This window comes from Cyrtonyx montezumae, unplaced genomic scaffold (assembly GCF_038088225.1).
Source record: "Cyrtonyx montezumae isolate F1298 unplaced genomic scaffold, pur_monq_1.0 scaffold_10, whole genome shotgun sequence".
In the NCBI taxonomy this organism is placed as follows: Eukaryota; Metazoa; Chordata; class Aves; order Galliformes; family Odontophoridae; genus Cyrtonyx; species Cyrtonyx montezumae.
In genome coordinates, this window is record NW_027071826.1 from 48232314 (window position 1) to 48253910 (window position 21597).

At 40.2% G+C, this 21597-nt stretch overlaps 1 protein-coding gene across 2 annotated transcripts in view; it reads left to right on the top strand.

Moving 5' to 3' along the window:
* DENND2B (DENN domain containing 2B) overlaps nt 1-21597 on the top strand; it is a 151913-nt gene that overhangs the window by 95404 nt on the left and 34912 nt on the right. For both annotated transcript variants that reach the window (XM_065755300.1, XM_065755301.1), the window contains 6 exons: nt 2390-2526; nt 14108-14256; nt 16962-17177; nt 19601-19697; nt 20572-20616; nt 20879-21063. In XM_065755300.1, the coding sequence (XP_065611372.1) occupies nt 2390-2526; nt 14108-14256; nt 16962-17177; nt 19601-19697; nt 20572-20616; nt 20879-21063 (829 nt within the window). The remainder of the gene's footprint in view (nt 1-2389; nt 2527-14107; nt 14257-16961; nt 17178-19600; nt 19698-20571; nt 20617-20878; nt 21064-21597) is intronic.

Consider the following 21597-nt stretch of genomic DNA (forward strand, 5'->3'; position numbering starts at 1 on the left):
TCTGCTCTCCATTTAGAAAACTGTAGGAATCATTGATAAAATTTCAAACTACTGCATTTTGAATGTGTTCAGCTGTCTGCGAGTGTGTACAATACACAGCTGTAATCTAGTGATGAGCTCTCTAAGTAGCTACTAGACAACATTTCAGAGAAACGCTAGGAATTCTGCATCTGGAGCTTGATGATGTCTCAATTAATTATAAGTTTATGTCAGTACAACCTGACCTGAATAGTGCTGGAGCAGGAAAAGAAGAGTAGCCTTCAGATTCTCTTCTTTCAAGAAACACCTGCTTCTGAAATGAATCACGCATCTCTGCTGGTGTTTTTTGAGAAAGGGTAAAGTGTGGGAAGCCAAGCTCTGATTAGCAATGCTTATCTTGGAGTCCTGGCAATAATCTCAATTACAGGAAACAAATCTAGGTTTTAATGAGAATCTGCGAAGTAAAGCTGCCCTCGTTTTGTTCAGCATACGCTAAGTACAGAAGACAGTGCTTTTTCAGTGTTCAGATATAAATAATAGCCTTTATTGGAAAGCTAAGGGACAAGACATAAAACAGTATGTATAAAGTGGTCTGTGTGATGAGTGGAGGGAGGAATGGATCATGAGAGATAATTCTGGCCACAGGATCATTTTGTAGCTTAGGTCTAAGTTAACAAAGTCAGTCTTTGAGTACATGCTCACACTGAATTTGGGGCCAAACAAGTCATTTAAGAACCACGGTATTTTGTCGCAATTGATTTTTGAGCTGAAATTTTGAAAGCTTTATTCAAGAAGAGGTGCAATTTGTGCTTGTGCCTGCTGTTCTGCAGGCTGAGCTTCCTGTCATTTTGTTGGAAAATGAGGCAACACAGTTCAGTGATGGGCCCATGGTCCTAAATGATGCTGGTAGGCATGAGCCCAAAGCAGAAGCAATATTTATGAATTATTAATTAAAGTTATGGTTAGAGGGGTATAAGCTTCAGAATTTGTGGTGCTCTCACACGTATCTATTGATTCTTGCAAATCAGTTTGACATTTTACAGGATAGGTATCCATTTCCTTGGAACGTGTGTGGTTTTCACAAGCTGGGATGTCATGAGGAGGGACTGTGTATATCTATATTCTCCTAATAATTTGGTTGAAAGCAGCTTTTCTGGTGGTTGGTTTAACTTTGCAATAAAGTGGAGGAAGTCTTTCTTATTAGCCAGTTTGTATTCTGAGGACCTGGTGCCCAGGTAACATGCCCTTCCGCTTTTCATATCCATGTGAGATAGATATTCCCTGGAGGCTGGAAGTCTTCTGACACCGACAATGAGTGGGGGAGGAGTGGTGGGAAGGTTTATTATTAATCTGTGTTGGGTAACAGTGAAGTATGGGAATCAGCACAGCTTATACAAGCCTTACAGCAACGCTCTTCAGTGAGCTCATTTTTTCACTCCATTTCATCTTCAGCCCTAAGTCAATCAGATGAGCACTGGTTCTGGTAGAGTTGGCAGTGCAGACCATGTACCTCCCAGCTTCACTGTGGATATTGACTCAGGAAATATGAGCTGGGCAAACCAGGGAATAGGGAGGGCTTGGACTCCAGCTTCTGCAGTGTGCATTTTTATCCTATGTCTAGTTAGAGGTATGAAGACAAACCTCGCCCCTGGTGAGGTGAGTAAGCTTAGGCAAGAGGGGCCAGGACTCACTCTCTCCTCTTTCTCCAGGAATCTATCTGGGCCAGCTGCTCCTCTCTTTTTTTTTTGTTTTTGTTTTTGCTAGAAAGCCCAAATCTTCAGAGCCCAGGCATCAGCCAGGGTTACTCATCCATCCCAGATAGCATTTGTTTCTTCCATGCTTTGTCCTTTGTTGCCAGTGCTTGACACAGGTTGTGCAAGGCAATTAGGTGACTTTTTTTTTTTTTTTACATTTGACTCTGCCTTTGGCATTTTTACACTGTCCTTTACGTGGGGAGATATCTGAAGGTTCAAGACACGCAAGTGTTTTCTAACTAAGGTTTACATCTCCTATGGCAACCAGTGAAGGAAAGCTTTCCAGAGAAATGTCCTTTTCTTGAGGAGAGAGACACATTTTTCTTGAGTTTCTGGCAAGGACAGAACAACTTCTAATCTGAGGACTATGTAGCTGACTTACTCTGTAACCTTTGAAAAATGTCACATACTTTCTTGGTGTTTTCTCCTTCTCTGCATAATGGGGATAACAGTACTTCCAACTCCATAAAAGTGTCATAGTTTGTTATACTGAGGACTGCTGTCAGTACAGAACATGAGGGCCCTCTACAAGTCCTCTTAACACATGACGTGCGATTTATTTTTTAGTCAGTTCATATGCATTTCTTTACTGCTCAGATAACTGTTGGAGTCATTTTGCATTCTAGTTACTAATTACTTATTGTTTTAAACTTCAGAAAATCCTTTGAGTTTGAGGATGCATCAGGTCTGCAATCATTGTACCCTTCCTCCCCAACTGAAAATGGGACTGAGAGCCAGCATAAATTTGGAACTAAGAGCACTTTAGAAGAAAATGCCTATGAAGACATTGTAGGTAAGAAGCTGTTGCGCTACATGGATTCACAATCGTTTGTTGAGTAGCTGTGTTCAGAACATGCCTTGTTGAACACATGCCTTGTGCAGGAATATTCAGTGCTGTTAGCAAAGACAGATGAAATGAAAGATAAATTATTCTGATGTATAGGAACAAGCATAATTCTTTGTTTGCATGCAGGAGGTCTTGATCCTTTCAAACTTTGTTGAGTGGTATTGGAAATAGGCTTGCTTCTGTTCTTTTCAAGATACAGACATTCACATTCTTTTTATCACAGTCTTGACATGAAGCTTTGAGAGGTGTAAATATGTAAATAGATACAGTTTCCAGAGCTGTATATAGTCAATAATAGCAAGATTTACCTCAGAGGCCCTCTGTGGTCAGCCTAAGCCTTTCAGGACTTCTGGGAGGACTACCCCAAAAAGGCTGTATGTAGCACAATCCCTGGGTTCCCTTCAGTTCTAGTTGCTGGTTAAAAAAAAGTTTCCTTTAGCTATAGAACCATCAGGAATGCACAATGAGAATGCTGTTTTGATTAAACCTCACCAGAAAAACATGTTTCTTTTGGTCTTAGAAGGAAATGTTATGGCCTGTGCATACATTCTTTTAACATCAAAAAAGTTGTTATAATTACTGAAAGTTGGGCAGCCCTTCAGAGCACGGATTTTCCACACAAATGATGAATATCTGCACTATTTTTAACTCTTTCAGTGTTGTACTATTGCAGTAGGTACAAAGGATACTTCATTTTCCTTTGGACAATGGATCTTTATTTACTGAACACTGGAGGGGTACCGAGATAGTTGGAGCCCTAGAACGCGTGACCCCTGAAGACAGGCTGAGGAAGCTGGTAAAAGGGGGGCTCAGAGGCATTCTAATACTCTATAAAATGTTTGAAAGGCAATTGGATGTGATAGAACAAAACTCTTTTCGGTCATGGCAGTTGATACAGCAAGGGACAGAGTGACCACAGATTTTTGCTTGGGGCTTTGACCTACTGAGTAAATTCTGTCTTTGGTTTGTCAGCCGAAGTGAAAACAGGTCTTTGTGCTGGTGAGAATCGTTCTTCAAATGAAAAAGAATCTTGGGTTCAGTAGAATAAAATCACAATGGTCTCTTCCAGCTCATGGGAGCTGTAAGCTTGCTCCCTGCAGATTGTAATTTGTGCGCTTCGGCAGGGCAATGGGAAAAGAATGCAAAATTTCTCATCTGTGGATATACACAGAACTTCATTGTTTTGTACTGCTCTTTAACAGTCTCATTCCAAATCACTTCATTCAATACAGGCAGTGCGGGGGGAATATCGGGTCAATATAACTCTTATAAGCTGTCAAGCTTGATTAAAGACAAGCCAAAGCAGTTTGATCTCCAGCCTTAAAGAAGCCATCATAGTTTTGTGTATCACATCTGCATAATTTATACCAGTAGTGCTAGACCTTGGTCTCTAAGTAGCACTTCCATATCATGCAAACCAGGTGCCTGTAAGAGTGAGCTTATTGTATAGATTTACATCTGCTTCAAAGCTAGAAATAATTTGGTCACTGCTGCGTTAGATTTTCTTTGCAAAGAATTGCTCAAGAAGTTGTGGTGATTTTTTGTTTGTTTGTTTCTGTTTGGTTTATGTTTGTTTTGTTTTTTATTCAACCATAACTGGTTGAATATCTTACTTCCCTAAATGCTTGTAGGTAGCTTGAACAGCATAATTGTTTTCTTCTTTACTGATGAACTGTTGTGGCTATTTTACATTATTTAGAGAGCTGACTTTTTTTGTGCAAAAAAAAATTTTTTTGTATATACTTCAAAAGCCATTGTTCTTTGACATCCAGTGACATCATGAAAAAGTCTTTGTTTAATTTTGTAATACTTATGTACATTTTAATAGATGATATAGCTGCACATTTATTTCAAGACAGTGGGTTGGAGCAAAATGATCCATTCTGTTATAGCCAAAAATCACTTTTATAAAGGGATACATATTCCTAATATTAACCAGAGCTGTATTCCATGTGCAAAGAACCATGTGGACTTCATTCATCTTCTGTACTAGCATTCACAGGAATGTGGCAGTCATAGTAAACTCAACATTGTTTTCCTTCTTGTGGTTTCGAGTGAGTCTTTAATCAGACCAAAATTGATGTGGCTTTATGAATCCAATCGGGGAAACCATGCGTGGCTTTGTGCAAATTTAAGAAACTATCATAGTATTAAGAGATGTCTGAGACAGTTGCTTCTGCTGTGCTTGTGGACAACAGCATTTCCTGTCATATGTGCCATATGGTTTCAGTATTCCAGTCTGTTTCCCCTAAGTAGAGATATTTAAATACTTTTATTTCATCCCTGCTGTCTCTGTGGTATTGTTCACCTGATATCAAGAAGTAAACACTTGTTATCCTCACCAGGAAAGGTAAAGGGAACAATAGCATCTTTGTCTTGAGGAAAATCTAATAAAACCATGCAAATTATAATTTGTGTTTGTTGCAAAGAGAAGTTGCATTCACAATTTTGAAATTAAATAGAGTTAGAGAAATCTGCTGTAGGAGGGCAAGAACTCTTACTGCGTTTTTAACTCCTTAGAACGAGGGTCAGAGTAGAACAGGTGGAAATTCCCTCTAAATCAAATCTTTCAGTTTATTTCTCTCCATTGACTTCTTGAGACGAGGAGCATAAATGTCTGTTCCTGCCCTGGACAAGTATTGGTGTTTCCCTGGCAGCAGAGTCCCTGGGAATCCAAAGTCTGTAGAGTTCATAAGTTCATAAGTTCATAAGGTTGGAAAGGACCTATAAGATCATCTAGTCCAACCATCCTCCTATCACTATCTCTACCCAACTACTAAATTAAGTCCTTTAGCACCTCATCTAAACGCTTCTTGAACAGCGCTAGGGATGGTGCCTCAACCACCTCCCTAGGCAGGCCATTCCAGTGCCTGACCACTCTTTCAGAAAAGAAATGCTTCCTCAGGTCTAATCTAAATCTTCCCCGGCGCAACTTGTGGCCATTCCCTCTCGTCCTGTCATTACTTATCAGGGAGAAGAGGCCTACCCCCTCCTCACCACAACCCCCCTTCAGGAAGTGGTAGAGTGCAATAAGGTCTCCTCTGAGCCTCCTCTTCTCCAGACTGAACAATCCCAGCTCCCTCAGCCGCTCCTCATAAGACTTGTGCTCCAGGCCCCTCACCAGTTTTGTTGCCCTTCTCTGAACACGCTCCAGGGCCTCAATGTCCTTCTTGTAGTGAGGGGCCCAAAACTGAACACAGTACTCGAGGTGCGGCCGTACCAGAGCTGAGTACAGGGGGATGATCACCTCCCTGCTCCTGCTGGCTACACTATTTCTAATACAGGCCAGGATGCTGTTGGCCTTCTTAGCCACCTGGGCACACTGCCGGCTCATGTTGAGCCGAGCATCAACCAACACCCCCAGGTCCTTTTCCTCTCTACATTCTTCAAGCCATTCTGCCCCAAGCCTATAGCATTGCATGGGGTTATTGTGGCCAAAGTGCAGGACCCGGCACTTGGTCTTATTGAACCTCATCCCATTTAGCTCAGCCCAGCTGTTCAGCCTATCCAAATCCCTCTGAAGGGCCTCCCTACCCTCAGGCAGTTTGACACATCCTCCCAGCTTTGTGTCATCTGCAAACTTACTGAGCGTACACTCAATTCCCTCGTCTAGGTCATCAATAAAGATATTAAACAAGATGGGCCCCAAAACTGACCCTTGGGGGACACCACTTGTTACAGGACGCCAGCTGGACTTAACTCCATTAACCACTACCCTCTGGGCACGGCCCTCCAGCCAGTTCTCCACCCAGAGAAGAGTGAACCTGTCCACACCACGGGCTGCCAGTTTCCTTAGGAGAATACTGTGGGAGACCGTGTCAAAGGCCTTGCTGAAGTCCAGGTAGACTACATCAACAGCCTTTCCCTCATCTACCTGTCTGGTCACCCAGTCATAGATTTGACTGTAGAGTTCAGTTTCTGAAAGAGCACATGTCTTTGTGTCTGGGGCTTGATATACTGTTCATTGTGACAGAGGCTGCTAGAAAGCTTACCTTGAAACCTTCTCCATATTCTCATGTCTCTCTACCTCCACACAACAGTTTCTCTGTACTCAGTGGAGACAGTCATCACATGTTCTTGATGGAAATTAAGTCTTCTTCCCAGCACAGAAAAGACCACTTGGATTCAAGCCCATCTCTGTTTGTATTTGTTGAGAAGTAATGGATGAAGCCAGACAGAAAGCTTTTCTGGAGCCTATGAAACTCTCAGTCATCTGAGTGAAATTATTTCAGATTGGCTTTAAATAAAAGGTGATAGTTAAATTGCGTGGGAAATTTGGCCTGTGAAGAGAGGAAAATGGGAAAAAGAGAAAAACAGAAGAAATGAGCTACAGACAGCTACTGTGTCTACTTTGAAAGCTCAAAACAGACTAGAATGTAAAGCAATGTGCCCAGCATATTGCTATGAAATCTCTGTGACCAGGATGAGTTTCCAACTGGGATCTTGCTGGTGGGCTCCTGATGGGAGCTTCCTATGGTCCATGGTCCAAGGGGAAGCTGGACCTGCTGGGGAGGGTTTCTTATGCATCCTTCTGCTCTCTGGACCTGTTCAGTGTCACATTTTGGTTATCTTGAGCCCTTCTAACAACTGGATGTTTTTCTTGAATCGTTTTTGCACTGGAAGAGGAGTTAGAGAAAGGATAGCAACTTAATCACTATGATTCAGGAGATGTATTATGAAACCTTGTTACAACTGATGCCGAAGGTGACTGAAAAGTAAAACCACTTGGTCGTACAAGATTGTTTATCTGTTTTGCTCTGTTGACTATCTAAGCATCTCATTTCAGTTTGGGGAGAATGAGTTTCTTGCTTAACTTCTGCACTACATCAAAACAGCTAGCTCTAGGTTAGCATGGGCCTTCCTCATAGTCCTCAAAAGCCTCCCCCCCTCCTTTTTTTTTTCTTTTTTTAATGAGGGAGAGTTAATTATATCCCCAATAGTCATGTATTCAAGATTCAGTTGTCACTCAGGAAGCAAAATGTTACTGTGATGCTTCCAGCTCTCCTTGAAATGAGTGAAGTGCAGGAGATTGTTGTATGTGAATAAGTACAGTCTTTTCCAGAGAGATGAGAATTTACAGAGCTGAATTTGTAGTTATTTCACAATGTGTCAAACCACATAAGAGAGAAGATAAAATAATATGTCTCAAATCAGTATTATTAGGCACAGCATCAGGGCGGCCTAACCCAGGTGAGTGTCTTTGCAGTTAAAAAAAAGGCAGGCGTGGCTCTTCAAGTAGGATCCCGAGTATGGAAGGAATGCCAGTGGCTTCATCTTCCTTCCCTGTGGAGTCCAATTCTCAAAACACTGTGTTAGAGCACCTCATCTCTCCTGATCAGACTAGTTGTTTTGAATTCTGATGTGAATTGGACATGGTACATGTCATGTAACAAATGCGATGATTTAGCTGTTTTACTGAATACTCCATTAAGCATGCCAGAAGCTGCAGAAATGATGACTGAGTTCCAGCTGGAAGATGTTTTAGCTTCACATTGCTTTCGACTTAGAATATTTTGTAAAGTTCTTCCCGTAAACGTGGAAAAGGGTTAGTGAGCTGGGGCTCTTCATTTTTCCAGTAAAATCCCATCATCACATGCCACATTATTGTCTGTCATGCTATAATACCACATTGTTTTCTATCGTATAATTGTCTCACATCAAAATGGTTGTATGAATCTGGGAGAAACTGGATTTGCTGGGCTGCTGTGAAGCTGAAGCAAACTTGGAGAGGCTGCACCTCTGCTAACTGTGCTGTGTTAGTCATCTCTGAAAACACTCCAGCTTTTCCTCAGACTCTTAGCAATAGTTTCTTAGAAAATCTGTTAGTAAAAGACAGCTATGATTGATACAACATGATGGTGCAGGCTGTGACCAGAGAAATGCGTGTTTGTCTTTTTTCGTGACCCTCGTTTGCCTTTCAAAGTCTAAAATTAATGTAAGATTTTTCAACAGTGTAATTGTGGTAATTTTAATGTAGGGTAATGGCAGCCATAGCACATTAAATAAAACAATTTCATATTGGCCTGTCAGAGAAGGGCCAAACACTCTAGCTCTCTCATCCCATTGATGTTCAGGCTGCTGGGTGTACGCCACTATGGGGATGCATGAACTTCAGTTATTTTTAATCATCATGTTATGATTTGTTTAGATTCCTATTTTTCTATATGAAGTCTGTTTCACTGCTGTATCACCACTACAGCTTCTTTTGGATTCTCTGTGATCTTTTTATTCTGATTTTCTGTTCGGTTACTGCACGACGGTGAAATGGAGTGTAAAATGATCATGATGATCCTCTCTCATATCCTAGTTTAAATTCATAGAGAGACTTTGTTGAGGTCAACTGAATTCAGCCTCTTTGAAGTGCAAGCCTTTTTTGCATGGTGAAGCTGTACTGTGCTATCAGTCGCTCATTGGTTAAATTCATTCACATAATTTTGGACAGGCTGCTTAAATGGGTGAAGCTTTTGGAGTGTATTTTTATTGACTGCTCAGACAAACTTGTTCTTCAGCAGTTAATTCTTGCTTAGAGAGCAGAGGGCTAAAAAATCTCTGCAGCCTTTCTTGTATTTATTACCTGGCAAAGCAAAATTGGATAAGCTTAGAAAACTGTGATACAATCTCCATAGTCCAGGGCTGAAAAGGCTGATCACAGTTTAGACTTGTCATCCTATGTATTGCAGGTGCTCAACTACTCTTCTGAGGACACTGTACTAATCCAATACACCAGGTGACAGGACTTCAAGTGGGATAGTAGTTTGTAACCTAGTGCTGTTTAGAAATAACTTCTTAAATCAAATATTATGCATTTCAGCTGTAATTTGACATTGAAATTCCTTAGCTGAGATGCACAGTTGCAGCTTCTCTGATGTTGAAAGAGCTCATCTATGTCTTAATGATCTAAGCTTGGATATTTTATGTAAGTGTGGGGATTTTGTGGTTTTCATCCATTTGACCTCATTATGATCATAAACATCCTGATGGATGAGTGCTTCTCCAGCACTGGCTGTGTGAATTGACGATCATGTAATTTAATGAATAAAATGAATGAGTAATGCATACACAGAACACACCAGGCTTCTCACTCTTGAGCAGTTCTTTGGACTTAGGTACCCCAGAGATGCTGGGGAGCTGTAAGACTGCACAGTGTATGACTCCCTTGCTATTCACTCATGCAGATGACTTGTTTGGGTACAGCCCCTTCGAGTGTTACTCACTCTGAGTTCCAACTGTCTGGGCCTGGCCCCCTTTCCTGCCCATGTGTTGCCACTGCTTCCTCCTACTGCTTGCCTCTTGAGAGACATGCTTTTTCTTCCCAATTCTTCCCTGTGAAGACAATTGAAGCTTTGATCTCCCTGTTCTTTATAATGTAAAATAGATTAGTTGCATTATATTTTATGCACAAGCTGTAGCACACAGGAACTGGACACTCAGTCATTTGTGAGCTGCTTGTACCACCTCCGTTGGCCATGTGGCTCAGAGCCTGGGCTTCCAGCATCATTCTCTGGAGAAAGCATCTTCCCACTGTGAGCACTGGTTCCTGATTTAGACACAACATTTAAGGCCATTTAATGAGCCTTTTCCATTGCTCTATAAACTCTTCTCGTTTCTTATTTCCTATTGGTGCTAAAGGCAGAAGCTACAGCTAGTACTTAGTGAATCATGTGGTTTCTCTGTTAATTATTTCTCCTATCTAGAAAGAAGATACGCATTTCCCTGTTTTCTGCCATTTATAGAGAAGTGTCTGCCTGTGGTTCTTCTTCCCCTCCATCTTACTTTTCTCTCCTTTCTCAGCATGAGGCAGGCTTGCTGAATCTGCCCCTCCTTCCCATTTGCCACAATGCGAGGGCTGAGCAGAGGAATGCTGCATGCTATTTCCAGACTTGGTGGGGCTGACTTGCAGAGCTTCACGGATGGAGGCATTGCCACTGCTAGAGGAAACTCTTTGATGCTTAAGCTCAAGGCACTGCAGTCCTTGTGGCTTCTCTAAAGATCCCTGGCTATTTCATCTGTTTTTTTTTCCTTTTCCTCTATGGACAAATGGCTAAATTGCCTGTAAGACCTTCTGAAGATAAATGTCTGGTAGATAATGTCCTGTGTTAACTCAGCAGTTTGGTACGTAGAGTTTGAGGGAATGGGAAACTTGAAGGAAAATAAAAGAAAGGGAATATAAACAAGCCTGTAGAAGGAAAGGAACTGATCAGACTTATCTGGGAGAAGGGCTAGTGTTCAGAGACATTAATTACCAAAAGTTTGCTATTCCATGTGACCATATGTGTGTTCTGGGGTCTGACTCAGCTTTCTTTGAAGTCAGAGTTTGTCTGCTCTTGTCTTGTGCAGCACTTAGATCAGCCTCATTAGGACAAGTGTGGCCCTATAGTGTGTCGTCTCTCTCCTTTTGGCATCCAACAGAGACATCCATATGGAAGAAAAAAGGACATTACGCTTTCATTGTAACTATGATTTCTTTTACAGCAAATCCAAATGAATTGAAAACCACTGCAGTTTGCAGACTTACAAACATTCCTTACCTTGATCTCTGGGATTAGAGATGGTGTTGAGGAGAAACGCAGTGATCAAAGCTGCAAACTTCTGGAACCAGCCCAGCTATATGGAAGCCTTCCTCATTTTCATGTTGCAGCAGCATCTGCCACCACTGCCGTTCCTACAGTGTAGGACTCACACGTGCTGGTACCCACCTGTTCCCCAGGTCTTCATGCCTATGGAGTGGTGTCATTATGTACTTGGATGGGGTTGAATGCTGTCCTAAGTCTTTTTAGGAAGCCCGCAGCATCTCTTCTACTTGCTTCTAGTCTTAGATTTCTTGAGGTTCTTGACACCCAGAAATCAGCTGGTTTCTGCTTCCTAGTGCTCTTTTTGTATGTGTGATCTTTGTGTCTCATCCACCAAGAAGAGCTTATATACTAAAAATAAGAATAATCGGAAAAAAAAAGTGAGACAATCTCAGGCTTAAAAACTGCTGAAGACTGCACAAATAAATGATCTCTTAGTTCATTGAGTGAACAAGATGCTTGGTTCAAATGCCAAATCAGCAAAACCACTTTCTTTCAGATTGATCAGTCTGTTTCAGTGCCAGAGATTTCACGGAGAAAGCGGATATTCTTTTACAAAAAGTGGATTTAATCTGAGAACATCATTAAAAACAAAAAAGAAGCAAACAAACAAAAAAAACACAAAAACAACCCAAAGATAATTTTGTTTCTAAGTAAATGATAACAGTAAATTAGAAGTGTTACTGAATGGCAAACCAGACTTCTGAGGAAAAATCAGACTGCTATAGGGAAGGGGTTAAAATCCCTGTCGTGTCTCCACTGACCTCCACGTAACACTGAAGAGGAATTTGGCCTGAGCCAAATTCTTCTGGTAGAGGATCTGAGTCAGAAAAGCAGCCTCTGCTCTTAGTTTCTTGCTCCTCCCTCTCTTCTCATCCAAGACTTCTCCTGGCCTGCGTTTAAACTTAATATTTTATATCAATATTAGTATTGCTGAATTTAGCTGGGTTCAAACAATTCTGCTTTCCATGATGTCTTGGAAGGAGAATCACCATAAACTTAGAAAATGCTTTCTGTTTTAGACAGGATTTCTTTTCAGCGGATGAACTTGTTTCTTCTTGGGAATTTGGGTAGTAAGCAGACTAATGTAATAAGATTTGTTTTCTCAAGCAAGCATATGTTTGATTGCTGTCTAATGTAGCTGAGTACTTTGAAATCTGTTAATCCATTCTAAAATTCTTGCTTAACCTATACTTGACTTGGGCTTACAAGAAATTTTATTATGCCCCGACAGTCCATTTAGCTGTAAGTAAGGGCACTTTGCAAAGTTGACTCTTGCTGTGACTCTTTCTTTTGCATACCTCGTGCACCTGAAGGCATTCTTTCCACACAGCGTGTGGGCAGGCTATTGATAGTGCAGCCTCTAGAATCAGATTCCCTCTGGATGAAATAATAGGTTGCGACTGCCAACTCAAACATTCTTCAAGAGCAGCAGTCATTCAGGCCTTTAATTAAAACAATGCTAACGCATTCAGTCTTTCCTTATGTTTGACTAGAAATCTTAGTATGATGCACTGCTGAAGCAAAACTGTACTTTTACTTGTGATATGTGAATGTGTGAACTTGCTAAGTGAAAGCTCTTATCACTGTAATTGATGAATCAAGCAGGCCATGTTTCAGTAAAGTAGAAGGCACAAACTGTTTTTGTTTTCTTTTGTGAAACCAGGAAATAAAATATTCTGTCTAGAATGAAAAACTGATAATCGAAAAGGCAGGATACTAATACAAGCTTTGCTCTCATTGAAAATAGCTGTACCTTGGCTGTCATCTCTGTAGGAGTGGTGAATATTTTCTGGAACAGTGTGAAATGTAAACCATTCTTAGCTTTTTGTCCTCAATTCTTGATTAATTCCGTATGCAGTGAAGTCTGGATTTCTTCTAAAGCTTATACGTAGTAGTTTGAATTGTGATTTAAATTGTATGAAACCCAGGAGTTCTATAGTCACCTGCAGATAAAACTACAAAAAACAGCTTGTCCAAAATCTTTGAACTTCTTGCATGTTTCATGTTTCTGCAAATACAGGATCTAAAAAAGGGGACGCAAAGCTTACATTTATTGATGGTGTTCATTCAACTTTGTACTTAATTTGGTGAGAGGTTTACTGAGTTTAGAATTCCTGTAAAGATGATGAGTTGCTCCACCACTCCTTAGATGGAAATGGCTGCTGTAGACTTTTGCACCTCACTTAAATTCATGCTATGAACAGTGTTTCTGGTTTTCAAAGGCTGAAAAGACAAAGATTGCAGTATGCTTTTCAATTGATTTCTTATTTGTCTCATATTTAGTGGTTAACTGATCAAGCCTCTATGTATTTCTGGTGGGATGAATGCCCTTCCAGGAGATACTGATTTCACATAAGTTGAAAAGAATGGCTGCTTGGCTAGAAGGTATGATGTATTTTAAACAACACTTTGAGGATGCAGCATGGTTGCTGCAGAAATTCTTCCCTCATCTTCTACGTTTCTCAGTCTTGTCCCTTGGCACTGCTGAGCTGAAGTGCTTATTCTTTCTCTGCCTTCTCTCCAGGCAAGAGAAAAATGAAAGTAGCATCAAATAAAAGTTGTCTTATCACGTGTAAGGGCGGTATGTTGAGAACAGTTATTTACTGCTGTTCTTTTCACCCTGAGTGGCTGCTATAGATTTGTAAAATCTACTGATGCACTTTAACATAGTTATGTGCCTTAGTTTTTATATATCAATAAATTTTGCACAGCTGCAGATGCTCAGAAGCTCATCTTGTGAAATCTTTGCATTTTATTAAAAGAAAAAAAAAGTAAAAATAAAAAGAAGTTGACTTCATAGCCAAGTTCTCCTCCAAATACTTCCAGCTGCAAGAGGGATGAGTCATGCTGAAAGCTGAGGAGCTTTTCTAAAACTTTTTCACTTGGTTCACATGATTATTTTTTTTAATTTTACATTCCTTTCTGTTTTTCTTTAAAAAAAAAAAAACGTGTAGGAGAGTCGTCCAAGGAAAACCCGTATGAGGATGTGGAGCTGAAGGGCCGTCACGCGGGCCGAAAATCCCATCAGCTCTCCGAGAACTCCCTAGATTCTTTGCACAGGATGTGGACTCCGCAGGACAGGAAATACACATCACCTCCCCAGGTAATGCACAGCGTCACAGGGCGTGAGGGCATATTCCTTTCTTCACTTGAAAGCTTGTTTAAAGCTTCTGCAAAAGAATCAATCATGGCATATGAGGAAGAGCAGCTGTACTGAATGAAAAAGGGTATCTGGAAAATGAATGCAATCAAATCCATAAATTGCTGCTGCGAGTGCTCTTGGCAGCTGCAACTGAGAGTCGCAGTGCTGCAGTGCAGAAGCTGGTTGCTGTTTGAAATAGCCCTGATGAGCACTGCCTAAGGACAGATGAGTTGAAGCAGAATCCTTCTGCCAGCTGAATCTGGTCCTAAACCTTTTGTGTTGTTGCACCTCTTTGTGAATTACCTCAGTGTTTGCTTTGAAGCTTTTAGTAGGATGGGAGGGGGAGGGGTCAGCTTCTTAGTCTTGCCCATGTATTGTTACACGAGCTCTATTTTGACTTGTTAATGTGAAGTATGTAATGCAGCATTTTTTCTTGTAAGATGCAAAAGACAAAGTATACCCACTCCCTCCCTATCCCAGTGAAGAAATGAGTAACATAATTAGAAAAAACAGAGTGCCTGCATTTAACAAAGCTGTATGGCAGCATAAAGTAAAACACCTGCGGACTTTCTGTTTGTGGAAGATTTTCCAAAGCAGTGTGTGTTCTGTGACAGCTACGACATGCCAGGTTGCTTTGTTGTTTGTGTGGGATCATTGTGTTCATTAGGGAAAATACAGATTTATCACATGCTTAATTTTGAGATTGAAGACCTCTTTTAAAGGAGTTTTATTTTGTACTGAATCAACAGAAAATTTGCAGCTTAATGAAAGATCACAAGAATCTACATTTTTGTCATGTAAACTGTCCTAGAACAAAACAGAATATATTTTCCTTTGCTATGTTTGTGTACATGTGGGCATCACAGTCCTAGAGATAAAGATATTACCAGGATTCTTAGCTTACACCTGGACAGTCATTTGCAAAACAGGAATGTTTTCAGCAAAGCTACTGAAAGGGGAGCAAGTGAGAAATGACCTCCGGCTGTGCTCTGTGTGTTAACAGTAATTGTGATAGCATTGAGGCCATCCAGTAAGATGTCTGAGTAGGATAAGTATCATATAGATCCATGGTGGTAATATGCTGTCCACTGTTCTTTGTTTTACAAAGGGAACCTGGGGAATTTACAGTTTAAAGCAACTTCTGTAAGATTTCTCAATAAATAAGTATTCTCTAGTGTCTACACAACAGGGCTCTTGATTCTGGTAGCTTCCCTTTGAAACACTGCTAGGAGTTTTCATCTGTCCTGCCATAATTGCAGTGTCATTTTGTTGATATACAGAGCAAAGGGATACTAAGAGATGGTCAGCTATGGGCCTGGGTAACTCTCCAATGACCTAAAATAGAACAGTCTCAATTTCCTGAAAAATGGCAGCTTTGGCAACAATTTATCACCCGTTTTTTTCCAGCATAGCAACATAGCTGGTTTAGCAACATGACCTCAGATGATAAACAAGACAGAAGGGACCAGAAGGTCAGCATGCTTTCAGCAATCCTCTCCTGAAGTGTTTCTTTCATTAAAGTATATACTTCTGTAGATTTTCCTGGCATGTAGGCCTGTGGTAAACAGAGACCTCAAACACTGGCTTGCAGTAATTTTGAATCCCATGGTGACTTCTACTTTCCTGTTCGTTGTTTGCAATTTTTCAAGTCATGAGATTAAAAGAAGAAGAAAAAAGATGTTTTACTGATGTTATTCTGTTTGTGATGCAAAACCCACATGTACAGAGACACACCCAACACTTAATTCCCGGATCACGTGGCCCTGCGATAGGTATGCCCTCCATCTAGAACAAATGGGATGTTTACTACTGCAGGTGTACTGTTGTTTATACTGCTCATAGGATATCCTTGAATGCCAGCTGTCAGTTTTTCAACAAAATGGTACTGTTTTTTTAGAAATATTGTTTGTGGTTGATACATGAAAGACTGTTTGGCAAACAGTCAAAGTGAAGTACAGAGTGATGGAGGGAAAGACTTTTTGTCTTTCACTTGCATCACAGGGAAGCTGGGAAGAGAGCTCTAGGACTTGACCCTGCCAGCCTACAAGTAAACTTCCTAAGAGCTAGGTAGAATTGCTCTGAGGTCTGTTCCAAGGGAGCCCCAGTTTTTTTTAAGATAGATGCTACTTGGTATTTAATCTAGTCAGTGAGATTTTGCTTTCGCGCTGCAATGATGACCAATTTGTCCTTTTAAGTAAGTTCCTTGGGAAGTCAGGACAGAGTTGTAACCAGGTCTTTGCATGTTAACAGGTCTTAACTTTGACGCAGTGAAAATACAGCAAGCTTGATTCCTGCTTTCTCTGGGATAAAATAGCAGCTTCAGTGTAGTCACTTGATTTTCACCAGTGTGAGTGAGAGAGATAGGTTCATAGGTCAGGCCCATTGTATCAGTGTTTTGATATCTGCCAAACTTTAGGTTGGGTTTGAATGCTCACAGTGTTGATGTGATGTGGGTGCATGGAAATTCAAAGCCAAATGCAGTTTATCATTTTCTCTGAAATTAAGATAAAGCCGTAGGCACTGACACTCTTGATTTTGACCTTCACCCCCCTTTGCACAAACTTTGCAGGGCCGTGGCTCACCTAGCATGATGTCTTTATATAGTCACCACTCGCTCACAGAGTTGCTGAGGAAGGGAAGAGCTCAAGCTGTTCTTATTCCCACAGCTACCTTCAAAGCCCAGCAGCCAGTCTCTGCGTGTTGGGAACTGGTCAGAAAGAAAGAGCCACCGCTTACCACGGTTACCTAAGCGGCACAGCCATGATGATATGCTGCTGCTGGCTCAGCTTGGCATTCCCTCCTCCCCCTCCAGCCTCAACGAGGACAGTCTGAGTACTGCAAGTGAGCTGCTGTCTACGCGCCGAGCCAGGAGGATCCCAAAGGTACTGGCTGGGTGATGTTGTCCCAGAAAATGGTCTTCTGGTTTCAAGACCTCAATTACAAGGCTTATGCTGGGGATAGGTCACCTGCCTGCAAAAGCCTGCAATTTTCTATCCAACATTTTGCAATTATTGAAAAGAAAACTCTTTTTCTTGGGAGACAAAATATATTCCTTTCATACACAGACCCTGAAAGTTCCTCCCCTGGACGTGAGTAACCCTGCACTGTTTGCACTTGCAAACAAACATTTGCCTGCCGTCTTTGCACAGATTTGATTTCAATCCAATTCCATTTTCTACACTTTTCTTTAAGATCTGGGGCCAGAGCATTCTGTGTACCTAACACTATGATTTTGAATGAGTGATGGCTAAGAAATTAATATTTATAACATGCACTAGCATCTGAAGTGAGTTTTTTTTTCCCCTACCATTCTTTTGCTTTTGGGAAAGTTGTTATTGATCTGGTATACTTCCTGCATTTATTTACAACTTACCCTAGCCTCATAACCCTGTTGTCCTGAAGGATTTGAAGCAAGAAATAACTTTCTACTTGTCAAGGAGTTCAAACTTTCCAGTTCAAAGTGAGATATGTAAGAGGAAAAAGCAGAAAGAACAAGCAAAAAAAACCCAAAACAACCCAAAACTACAAACAACAAATCAACTCAGATCTTTTCTAGTACAGTAGCAATAGAAAAAACTGCCAATATGTTCATTTTTGGCCTGTGAACAAAGTCAAGTTTTTACTGTATGTTCAGCTCTTTCCTGCTCTTATTAGGGAGTGTATTTTAAAGTATGTGGCTGTAAATTCTGTGTGGAGAATGAGATTTTTCTGATCCTGTCAATTAAACTGAAATTGTGATTAGGCCAGAAGCAAACAAAAAGGAAATTAATCTTATATCTTTTCTGTTTACTATAATTTACTTTCGTGAAATACGCTATTTTGCTGCACAAATGAGTTTACATCTATGGAGGAAGTTTGAGAGTAACTTACAGAGCAGCATACTTCTTGGTTTTGAGTCCAGCTTGGATGTTACTTATGTACCTCACTTTCATATTTGTTGCATTTAAGGAGTAGATATTCTCTCCATACGAAATTATGCTTTAACCATATGAATGTTCAGACTTTTATCAGAAATCTCACAATTATTTCTACTTTTGACAGCTCTAGTTCCTAGAATCTCATGTTGCTGTTTAATCTCATATTTTTATTGAATAAGTGTTAGTTATTAGAGGAAAAGCTTGGACCTGAGAAATAATTGTGCTTCCACAGATGCAAAACCCAAAGGGAAGATAACAGTGATGCTTTATGAAGCCATATCCAAATGCTTTAAAAAAACTGGACATTACTTACCACTGTGCAAGTTTCACGATTGGTAAAACAGCTCAAGGAGACAAAGCACTGAGCTGCCCTGTGAAGGGAACACACAGTTTCACAGGATGGGCCCCTGTTGTTCCCCAGAACTGTTTTTGATTTTGTTATCTCCTTTGGGATTCTCACACTGAAAACCGTGCATCGAGTACCCAACCACAAGCTTATGTACTCTTGGAATTGGAGGGTAGGGAACTTGTTTAGTTCTTACTGTGCTTGGTAGAAGTAGAAAGAGAATTTATGCAGTAAATGTAAAATTTACCATTAAAATTAGGTATGTGTTTTAGTTAACACTCATGATAAGACACAATCAGCATGATTCTGCTGGAGGAACTGAGTGAAAATTTGTTCCAAATTTGTGCTCTATTACTGACATTTCTACTTAGTCTATGGCATATTAGTTTCTCCCTCTGCGTTTCCCCCTTAAAGATGAGGTAAAACAGCTTTTGCAAATTGTATTATACTTCTATGAGTAAAGCTGCTATGGAATGAAATATACTGATACTGACTCATTAGATCATTATGAAGATTAATTCCTTCATATTTATGAGTGTTTAGAAATAATACTGTTGAATTACTAATTTTTGATAATCCCAATCTCTTGTTAAAGTCATGAATATTTTCCATTATTATTTTAGATAGAAGATTATCTGTATTAGCCCTGTGAAGGGAAGTCATAAAGGTGATTACCAGAAGTTAAAATTCTGGCTGCTGCTGGCTTTAGCCAATACCAGTGGCTAATTTAAAAATAATTCTGTAGATAAGATTGGAGAAAGTAAATGCAGCACCTCTGAAGGTCAGTATGTACAGTACAAGTTGGAAGGGAATGGAAGAAGTCCATACAGGCCAAATCCTCAGCTGATTTAACAGGGCTTCAGAGTAGCACACAACTCAGTAGGTGTAAAGGCTTTAAAAAACCTAGGGACAACTCTTTCTCCAAGAGAGAATGTGGTAGCAGAGAATAAAGATGTCTCTGAACATCTGATGTCAGTTAATTAATTAAGTTTCCTAGCAGGAAAGTGATTTGCCTTACTAAAAGTTCACTTTTATTTTGCAGCTTGTCCAAAGAATCAATTCCATCTACAGTGCAAAAAGAGGAAAAAAACGATTGAAGAAACTTTCTATGTCCAACATTGAGACTGCATCCCTGAGAGGTGCGACACACACATCATACTTGAGTGAATCCATTTGATTGTTGCAGAATTAACAGATTTCCTTCTTTTGTTCACATCTGCTCTAGGCTCAACTTTGTTTAGAACTTTCTGCTGTGATTATGGTGGGGTTTTTTTGTTGGTTTTTTTTGTGAGAAGAAAAGAATGGGAATGAGCTAAAAGTAAGAGATTTTCACTGTTGCCTATCTTATTAATCCCAGACTCATCCAGTTTGTTCTTTAGCTCACTGTCTGAGTGTTTTGTGTCTGTAAGTTTTCGAGTTAAAATTCACCATTTTGACTCTATAATTCATTGATATCTTTTCCTGGCATGATCATGTGAATGTCACTCTGCCTTGAAAAGTGCAGTTCCAGAAGGAGATTTAGGCTATATTTGTAGTAGGAGTAAGATGAAATTTTAATGTGACAGAAACACATCTTATTTTAAGGTTACTTTTGCATGGTACTCTCACTCAGTCTTGTCAGTTCTGCTGATTGGAAATCTTACCCAGATAAATTTCTTAAAGCTTCCCCTTTTCAAGTGCCATATAACTTTATTTAGAAAAAGAAATTGCAAGTTTGAAAAAAGGTCGGAGTGGTTTACGCAGGTTCAGTGCAATGATTTGCTGCAGTGGAGAATTAATCCTACATTTTCACGGAGCTCTTATTCTAAAGCAAAATGATAACTTATTCCAATGAAAAGACAATCTAAACAGCCACTCAGACGATTTATTTCATGACATTTGAAAGCTGGGGAGAGAGCATGTCTGGATCACAAGGTTCAGTGTGCAGTGTGTTTTTTCCCAGTTTCACCACAGTAAATTGAGTTCATGTTTGCTGTGGTTTTGCATTAACTGATCTCTCTATCCCCTTTCCAGATGAGAACAGCGAGAGTGAGAGTGACTCAGATGACAGGTTTAAAGGTAAGAGGTCAGACTTCAGTACCTCCTAAGCAGACACTATCACCGTGTTATCACCTACTACTGAGCGTTGTTCCTGTCCATGACATGTATTTTCCTTTATGAATTACATTAACTTCATTATTACCAAGCTAACAAAATCTACAACACATGCTTAGAATAACACACTGACAAATCAGAAGTCCTTTGTGAATGGCTGTGGCTCACACATACACATTATATTCCCAGGTGGTGATCTGTATCTTTTTTTTCTTTTCAATGCTAGCTCATACCCAGCGCCTAGTGCACATCCAGTCAATGCTGAAGAGAGCTCCAAGTTATCGAACCCTGGAACTGGAGCTAATTGAATGGCAGGAACGGGAGTTATTTGAATATTTTGTGGTAGTATCACTGAAGAAGAAGCCCTCTAAAAACACTTACCTCCCAGAAGTGACGTATCAGTTTCCCAAGGTAAAAGAAAAAATTCTTGCATACAACTTACTCTAAATGCTTTGTAAGATCCTTATTTTGCTTAAATCGGTGATGTGATTAAGTGGGAAAATTAATTGAAATCTATTTCTTAATTGGATCTAGTCATTCAACTTTCAGAATTTGTATAAAATAAAGAGCATTGAAGAGGTAACAGAAAGCTTTCCCTATTTACAAAATTGTCATTTCTGGTGCTGGAGAGTTTGCCACAATTGTAGGTATTTTAAATACTGTGTTTAAATTCAGTTTCTAAATATTTCACTTTCAACTTCATTTAGCTCTGTCGGGGTTTGTTCCAAAACTCACCAAAGTCAATAGAAAGACTTGTGCTTAACTAGGATTGCTCTGGCAGCAGAATGAAATTTCAGTTAGGAGGGCCTTTTAATTGGACGTCATGCAGCAGGGGAGTTTGGGTTAATTTAGGCTAACCAACAGCGATCATTTGTATTGTACTAGCTTCTATAAGCCTGTTCTGGGGTCCTGCCTCACTCTGCCAAGCACCAGTAAGGAACTGGC